Source organism: Physcomitrium patens, chromosome 16, assembly GCF_059467195.1.
Source record: "Physcomitrium patens ecotype Gransden chromosome 16, ASM5946719v1, whole genome shotgun sequence".
Classification (NCBI taxonomy): domain Eukaryota; kingdom Viridiplantae; phylum Streptophyta; class Bryopsida; order Funariales; family Funariaceae; genus Physcomitrium; species Physcomitrium patens.
The window spans coordinates 10,281,783-10,290,346 of NC_143425.1; the positions used below are offsets into that span (position 1 = coordinate 10,281,783).

General features: G+C 39.4%; 1 protein-coding gene across 1 annotated transcript; it reads left to right on the forward strand.

The window, feature by feature from the left end:
• Nucleotides 1-1,118: 1,118 nt before the first annotated feature.
• LOC112293518 (cullin-1) lies at nt 1,119-7,580 on the forward strand. Its single transcript, XM_024543022.3, has 16 exons — nt 1,119-1,863; nt 2,247-2,346; nt 2,671-2,856; nt 2,990-3,037; nt 3,155-3,607; nt 3,831-3,893; nt 4,036-4,071; nt 4,287-4,373; nt 4,488-4,637; nt 4,949-5,004; nt 5,217-5,337; nt 5,491-5,652; nt 5,838-5,981; nt 6,181-6,399; nt 6,633-6,800; nt 6,978-7,580. The coding sequence occupies exons 1-16, from the start codon at nt 1,727-1,729 to the stop codon at nt 7,077-7,079; spliced, it is 2,232 nt and encodes a 743-aa protein (XP_024398790.1). The 5' UTR covers nt 1,119-1,726; the 3' UTR covers nt 7,080-7,580.
• The last annotated feature ends 984 nt before the right edge of the window (nt 7,581-8,564 follow it).

The following is an 8,564-nucleotide window of genomic DNA, read 5'->3' on the forward strand; positions in this document are numbered from 1 at the left end:
AACAATATTTGGCATTTCTTCATGCATCCACATGCCAAAAAGTCTCTAAGCAGCCTTTGGAGTTTCAATGTATCTTATATCCAAATATTGTTTGTTTTCAACTTGTTGGTTTTCAAATTGCATTGTGATGCAATCATGGCCCTTATAGATGTATTTGTGAATATACTTGATGGCACAAATAGATGCACATACCTCAACATTAATATAAAAATTCTACTTCTAAGATAATTTTGGAAAAAATGGAACAACAATCCTATTATTAATAACCATTCCCTGAACTTCAAACATTCTTCTATCATTTCTTTGTCGATATTAAGGATATCCATTGGCATGCATTGTTATTTCTTCTACAAATACCTTTGGATACCACTTTGTAAGATGACTATCTTCCATGTAAGGCGCTTGAGGATTTGATATTGCACATGGATTATGCACCTTGTATTGTAAAATATTTTCAAATAGCTCTTGATTGTTGTCTTTTTAATAAATCTTAATAAATCATCAAAACACAAAACTCAAACAAATGCTGAGCCTTCCCCGATATATTTGCCTTTCTAGTATCTCTAGTATCTATATGATTGCATTATAGTATGAAGTGCAAAAATTTGAAGAGGAGAAAATCAGTGTGAAATACCATGAGAAACATCCTGTAGAACTCCCTGATCAACTATAAAATGGGTTGTGAATTCTACAAAACATGAACCTTTTTGATGAAAACAAAGGCCCATCTATGCAGTGGAGAGCCACCACTTGTTTCCTTGAGCGATCTTAATATATTGATGTATGTTTTATTTTTGATGACAATAAAAGGCCAAATTCACCCTCTTTTGTTAACCATTTACGAACATGGTTGAGATCCAACTACTAATGAGTTCCCAACCCACGACGTCCTTCCGTCCGTCCGTGACACGCAATTTTCCAGGTTCCGTGCCGAACCTGCGAGAAGCCGGATGGATGTACAAGGAAGATGGATGTACAAGGAAGATGGATGTACGTACGTACGCGAGTGGGAGGATGAATGAATGAAGAAGTGCACACTCCGAGGTATTGGTGCCTGTAGGAAAGGGTTCCCCAATTGAGTTTGGAGGTTTGCGAGGTATCGTATCATTTTGATCTTTTCAAAGGAAAGGCAGAGCGAGCGAGCGAGAGAGAGAGCGAGAGAGAGAGCGAGTGAAAGACAGGGGAGGAGGCCTGTTTCCTAGTCGAGTTGCCTGGGGTTGCGATTGTGTGATCGGATATCCAATTTCTGTGTTGTGACGCTGGAACGCGTCGACCGTCGTGCACCGGGCGTGGAGACTAGTCAATTGATGTGGAGACAACGGGAGGAATGAACACTTGAAGTGAGGAGGGTTGTCAGTGGCGGTCCTAGGTCTAGTGTTTTTTTTTTTTTTTTTTTTTTTTTTTTGTAAATATTTGGTCCTCTGCTTAGTGGTGATGATTAGAACGGGGATTGCGGGGTCAAACCAAGGTTGAGTGAGGCTTGTGATTGAAGAGGTGTCGAAGGGGTGGATTCGTTTGGAGGCAGAGTTGGTTGAGTGATGGTGTAGTGTGGTTTTTTTGATGCAGTTTTTAGGGTAGGGTTACTTGGAAGGGGTTGGAAGGAGGTGGAAGAGGAGTAGGAGGTGGTGGTGGTGGTTTAGAGGCAGTTTTCGGAGTTGAGTGAAAAGTTGCTGAGTGAACCTTTGAACGGTTGTGGAGGAAGAAGCGGGCGGTAGACGACGAGAAGATGAATAACGAGAGGAAGGTGATCGAGTTGGAGCAGGGATGGAGCTTTATGAAGAAAGGCATCACCAAGCTAAAGAATATTCTGGAGGGTGTGCCCGAACAACAGTTCAGCTCCGAGGAATACATGTTGCTTTACACGTATCCAAATTTGATTTTGATCCTTTTTTTAGGATAGGTTTCGTGGTACTGGAACCATGACGAACCGCGAAGTTTATTATCAGCTGCATGGCAATTGTATAGACTATTTTTCTAGTCGTTTTCGTATTGTGATTTGGGGTATGTTGTACGAGGAAAGCGTTGTGTACTTCACCGATACACAATACGTACAAGAAACAGAAGTCTTGCTTGTGAATGTAGGATTTGGTACTCCCAAACAGACTCAAAAGACATGAATTGATTTAGCGAAGAGATTATCAGAGGAGATGATATCTTTTATTATCAATATTATTTTAGAAAATTATTACTGTTCTTTCAATTAATTCAATTCTCCAAATTTTTGGTCCTTAATGCTGTTTGTACAGAACCATATACAACATGTGTACGCAGAAGCCTCCTCAGGATTACTCTCAGCAACTCTATGACAGATACAGGGAGTCCTTCGAAGACTACATCAAATCCAAGGTGCAGTCATTGTGGGATTTTATTTATTTATTTATTTATTTATATATTTTTTATTTCCCATGAGAGATGTTACTGAATTCAGTGAGTTTTTGGAACACGGGCAGACAAAAATCTTGAGATTGAAGCAGGGCCATATTAATTGCCTTCAATTTTTTTTCTTGCAGAGTTTGCATCATGGACTAATTACTATCAGCGATATCTAGATGCATGGGTCTTTCGATGAGTTTTTACTGTATTCTTTTGATATTAGAAATGTATTTTACAAGACCTGTGACTTTTCTTAAGGTTTCCTGGTTTGAATTTTCGTGTGTGCTCGGCATGTAGGTATTGCCTGCCTTAAGAGAGAAACACGAAGAATTCATGCTGAAGGAGCTTGTGAAGCGATGGGATAATCACAAAATTATGGTTCGATGGCTGTCTCGGTTTTTTAATTACTTAGATCGATACTTCATCGCAAGGCGATCACTTCCAGCCCTTAGTGAAGTCGGGCTCATGTGTTTCCGCGATCTCGTACGATACTCGTGACTCGGAGCCTATTTCAGAATAAGTGTCTTCTTGTTGTTTCTTTTCGGGTTAATCAGAGCCTTCGCTTTTTCGATGCCTTCTCTATATTTTGATCCCAAGTATGAGTTTCAATGCGCAGGTGTACGCGGAGATAAAGATTAATGTTAAGGATGCTGTAATTGCACTGGTGAGGTTTATTTATTTATTTTTTAAAAAAGTGTTTCACGGAGGTTATTCAGATGACATTGATTTGGTGATCAGCATGAGCGTATGAATGATACATTTGACGTTTCTTTTTCCATAGATTGACCGTGAGCGCGAAGGCGAACAAATCGATCGGGCGCTCTTGAAGAATGTGCTGGGTATTTTTGTTGAGATTGGAATGGGTAATATGGATGCGTATGAGTCTGATTTCGAGACTTTTATGCTCCAAGATACAGCTTCGTATTATTCCAGAAAGGCAGCGTCCTGGATTGAAGAGGACTCATGTCCTGATTATATGCTCAAGGCTGAGGAATGTTTGAAAAGGGAGAAGGAAAGGGTTGGGCATTACTTACATGCTAGCAGTGAGCATAAATTGCTGGAGAGGGTACAGCATGAATTATTAACTCAATATGAGCCACAGTTACTTGAGAAGGAGCATTCCGGCTGCCACACTCTGCTAAGAGACGACAAAGTTGAAGATCTTTCAAGAATGTATCGGCTATTCTTGAGAATTCCGAAGGGTTTGGAACCTGTGGCAGCCATTTTTAAACTGGTACCCAATCTTTAGCCTTTGGTTTAATCAGCATTGTCTGAAATCAAACCTTTCAATATGAACCGGGCTATGGATATATTAACAAAAGGTATCTGAGGCGTTGAAAGAGTAGTGAGTAGGTTGATTTGTTGTCGAGTTTCTTCCATGACTATGTGATATTGAAGTGCTTTGAACATTCTCAACCGTTATCAGGATTCACTTGTAACATTTTTCTTCTCTGCAGCATGTCACAGAAGAGGGAACTGCCCTTGTGAAGCAAGCTGAAGATGCTGCTGGTAACAAAAAGGTTCGACTTTCTATATCTTTCCTGTGTGTGTTTTATGAAGTGTATTGTAGTTATTCTGTGCTGATTGTTGGGCGGCAGGCAACTGTTCATGCGGTCGCTTAACTTTCCTGATATCAAAGAAGATCTGTTGTACTCCGTGCAGGCTGAAAAGAAAGATACTGTTGGAGTTCAAGAACAGGTAATAACCAAAGTACAAGTTTAGTCTCAAATAGTTTCATTACAGTAAGTTTTGGAGATTATTGTTCATCTTTTCCGGAGATCTTAGGTATTTCTTCTTAAGACCTGGCACTTTCAGGGATGCTAGTGCAGGTGTAAAGCTGTTTTATTGCAATATATGGTTGGATAGAAATGACGAGAAGAAATATTCTCATGGTTCTCTGGTTTTCTTCGCAGGCCTTTGTGCGGAAGGTCATTGAGTTACATGACAAGTATCTGCAGTATGTGAGCGAGTGCTTCGTCAACCACTCCCTTTTTCACAAAGTGAGTGACTCCTTTCCTTGTTCCGATGATGTCGGCGTCTTTATCGTTCTCTTTAGAAATTCATTAGATGTGATAAATGAAGAACTTTGGTGTGGCGTTTGGTTTTACTTGCAGGCCCTGAAGGAAGCTTTTGAAGTCTTCTGCAACAAGGGTGTTGCAGGGAGTACAAGTGCAGAGTTACTGGCCACATTTTGTGATAATTTATTGAAAAAGGGTGGAAGTGAAAAGTTAAGTGACGAAGCAATTGAAGACACACTTGAAAAGGTACTGCTTGAATATGTACTTTTGCTTGGAATTGTAATTTTTTAGCTAATTTTCATTGTTGCAAAGTTAAATGTTTTATTTTTATTTTATTTTTATTAAATTCATTGGAGCACAGAGTGAACTAGGGTGTAACCTTCAGTTTGTTAACTCCTGATCCTTAATTCATGTTTAACTCAGGCCATGTTAAACCTCCAAGATCTGAATAATCTTATGTTCTTTACAAATTGATCTTATCCTCCATCCTGTAGGCTTAGATTATTGAGGATTGTATATTCTGCAGCTTATTAATCAGCTTTGGTTTGGAAATGCAGGTGGTGAAGCTTCTTGCATACATCAGCGATAAAGATCTGTTTGCAGAGTTTTACAGGTGAATTTCCTGTGCACAAACCATCGAACGTACTTACACAGCAATGGCTTGTCTGGCTAGTTTGACATAGGGAACATGTTGATCAGTTGTGACAGCTTGATTATCTGCTGTAGAGGATGGTCTGCGTTTGCACACAAACTGCTAGACATTATATTCTGTGTCAGGATCTATTCTTAGAAAGTTCTGATGATTTCTTCCTTCGATTGCTCTAGGAAAAAGCTGGCTCGAAGGTTGCTCTTTGACAAGAGTGCTAATGACGACCATGAGCGTAGCATCTTAACAAAATTGAAGCAGCAATGTGGGGGGCAGTTCACTTCCAAAATGGAGGGCATGGTAATTATTTTAGTTTTGTTTGAGATGGTTTTTTGGGGACTTCAGGGTTTAGGCCTCTCCTATTTGAGTTTGGTCCAATTTACTACAATCGAAGTTGTGAAAATGAATGTTGTACACAAAACATAATGTTTAAGACTTCGCGAACGTTCGCAGGTGACGGATCTGACTCTTGCACGTGAAAATCAAACCAATTTTGAAGAATATTTGACGGAGAACATACAGTCGAGCCCAGGCATTGACTTGACAGTGACAGTTCTAACAACTGGCTTTTGGCCCAGTTACAAGTCTTCCGATCTGGCTTTACCAGCAGAGATGGTCAGTGCCCAGTTAAACTATTTGCAACCTGCATGCAATGTAGCTGTATTTTCTTCTTACTGTTTAATTTGTTGCGGTTGGCTGTTTTCGGAACGATTTCTTATATTTGTAGTTTTACTTTTAGCAGATAGCAGGTAATAGTTAATCTCTGTCTGTACTGATCCAAAGCTGATTCCAACCTTCAGGTGAAATGCGTTGAAGTATTCAAGGAGTTCTATCAGACGAAAACAAAGCATAGGAAGCTGACTTGGATATACTCTTTAGGAACGTGCAACATAACTGGGAAATTTGATGCTAAGCCAATTGAGCTAATTGTTACCACATACCAGGTACTTAAATCAGGTCTACTACGATATTTTCCCATGGATCCTCAAGATTATGAGACGTCCCGCCTGATTCCGCAGTCAATGCGCATCTCGAAGTGTTCTAGTGCCACTATTTTATCTTCTGATATGTATATTGTGTTGCAGTGTTTCTTTTTTTAAGCCATGTTGACTGTTTCACATCGAAGAGTCCTTTGTGCTTCAGGCTGCAGTGCTTCTGCTCTTTAATGCTGAGGATAGGCTGAGCTACAACGACATCAAGAATCAATTGAACCTTACAGACGAGGATATCGTTAGATTGTTGCACTCATTATCATGTGCCAAGTACAAGATTCTAAACAAAGATCCACACACCAAGACTGTTGGGCAAACTGATACCTTTGAATTTAATACCAAGTTCACTGACAAGATGAGACGGATTAAGGTACGTGCTTTTGATCTCTTTAGCACCTTTATTTGTTCAAGCAGAAATGCTCTTGCTCGTGGGTTATTTCATGTGAATGGAATAGGTTATCTTTGCCGTCCTTGAAATGCCTAATGAAAACAAAATACTGTAGATTACAGTTAAGAGCTGGAGCAATTGGGAGGCATTGGCGTGGGAGTCTAGTTGTCAATTTCATTTCACTGATAATCTGAACATGTCGTGTATTTTGACAGATTCCATTGCCGCCGATGGATGAAAAGAAGAAGGTGATTGAGGATGTGGATAAGGACAGGCGATACGCCATTGACGCATCTATTGTCCGGATCATGAAGAGTCGGAAAGTATTGCCTCATCAGCAACTGGTCTTGGAATGTGTTGAGCAACTTGGGCGGATGTTCAAGGTGCGCCTCGTTCAATTTGTTTACGCTATCCACACAATTTATTATATAAGTGTATTGTTCACTTTGTAGTTTCCGCTTGGAATTATGTCTAGCGTTAACCAGGTGGGCTCGTATTGAAGTTCAGGTTTTTGTGGACATGAATACTGCCACTTAACTTGATTGTTTTGGACTTTCCAGCCTGATTTTAAAGTGATTAAGAAGCGAGTTGAGGATCTTATTGCCCGTGAATATTTAGAGCGAGATAAGGACAACCCCAACATGTTCAAGTATGTGGCATAGAAAACCGAAGTCGGAGACCTATGAGTCTTTTGTTGGTTCTACTTCCCACAAGATCAGTAGGATTGTTAGGTTCCGACAGAGACTTGAGCCAATCAGAGAGGCTTGTGAACCCGTACCTGGTTTGTTGCGTCATACAGCAGGGCAATCACAAGCAGTTGAAATACGTGGCGTGGAAAACCTGTATTGGAGAACTACGAGCCTTAAATTGGTTTCAATTCATCCTAGATTTGTGGAATTGTTCACTTTTCGAGAGATATAAGCCAATCGTAGAGGCTTGCGAGCTTGTACCAGGTTTGTTACGTCATACAGTAGGAGTTTATAAATTTGCGTTGCCATTGTCATTTGATATATGTAGACACTTGTACTTATTACCTGCCACTTGCACGACAAGTGGTAGTTAGTGGAGACTAGTGGGAAGGACATAAATGAAAGCTATGACACGTCGTGTGTGTCTGCATTTCGCTTAATAGCAAGCACAGTGCTGTTAAGTTGGCTTTGAAATCACTTGCAAGAGTGGTTCACATTGACAATGTTCTTGATGTGCTTCACATACAGCATTTTTCTCCCTTTGTTTGTGGTATGTGTGGGTTAAGGCATGTTTATGTTGTTTCAGATCTGTTTCACATTCTCTTTTTACATTGCAACTGCATCTATAAGTTGACTTGCTTAATCACATCAAGGTGATGCAATAGCCACATACAAGTTTTCAACTGAAAATGATGATAATCCTCAAGACTATACCGATACATGTCTCACTGCCACGCCTAATTGTAGCATGCACCTTCAAATCCGGATTGTTGATATTGAACCTGTACAGTACATGACTTATTGTTATCAAATTTCTTGTATTTATAAAATTATAAATGTTAATGATATGGTGAAGACAATAATCTTTGTCTATTCTCGAGGGATGATAAACAAGTTATTAAAAGAGAGAATAGAAGCATTATGTAGGCCAAGGCAAAATGTCCCCCATTCTGGGATCTCAGTGATTTTTTTCATCATACATTCATTTATTCTGGGCAAGAGAAGAGTTTAAAAAGTAAGAAGAAGGGCCAAAACAAAGTTGATAGCACAAAGCCAACATTGATATTGATTGGAAGTGAACCATGGATCACAAGGTTATAAATGGATTCCTCCACCACTTATACCAACCCTTCTATTTGCTAACAATTAATGTCAATTTTTGTAATTTTTACATTAATTTAAGTTTTTCTCAATCAATTACTTGTCCACTACTCCTAGAGCAACAAGCAGACAACATGTTAGGTAGAATCTATATTGGTATTGCAATCTAGATTCTACTTAACATGTGGAATTGAGTTCATATTTTAGAGTTGAAATATAAAAGATACAATTAGTATCAACTTTAGTGTGGGATGAATTTCGTTCTTTTCTTTAACAAGATTCTTGCTGATATGCAATTTTGGGACTCTTTATAATGTGGTGCACATAGTTATTTTGAGAATTGATATTATGTTGTGG

Bases quoted from the DNA above. Each gene is read 5' to 3' on its own strand.
- LOC112293518 (XM_024543022.3), top strand. From the start codon at position 1,727: ATGAATAACGAGAGGAAGGTGATCGAGTTGGAGCAGGGATGGAGCTTT. The intron at 3,894-4,035 runs GTTCGACTTTCT...TACTCCGTGCAG, and splicing joins ATGCTGCTGGTAACAAAAAG to GCTGAAAAGAAAGATACTGT. The intron at 5,338-5,490 runs GTAATTATTTTA...GAACGTTCGCAG, and splicing joins CTTCCAAAATGGAGGGCATG to GTGACGGATCTGACTCTTGC.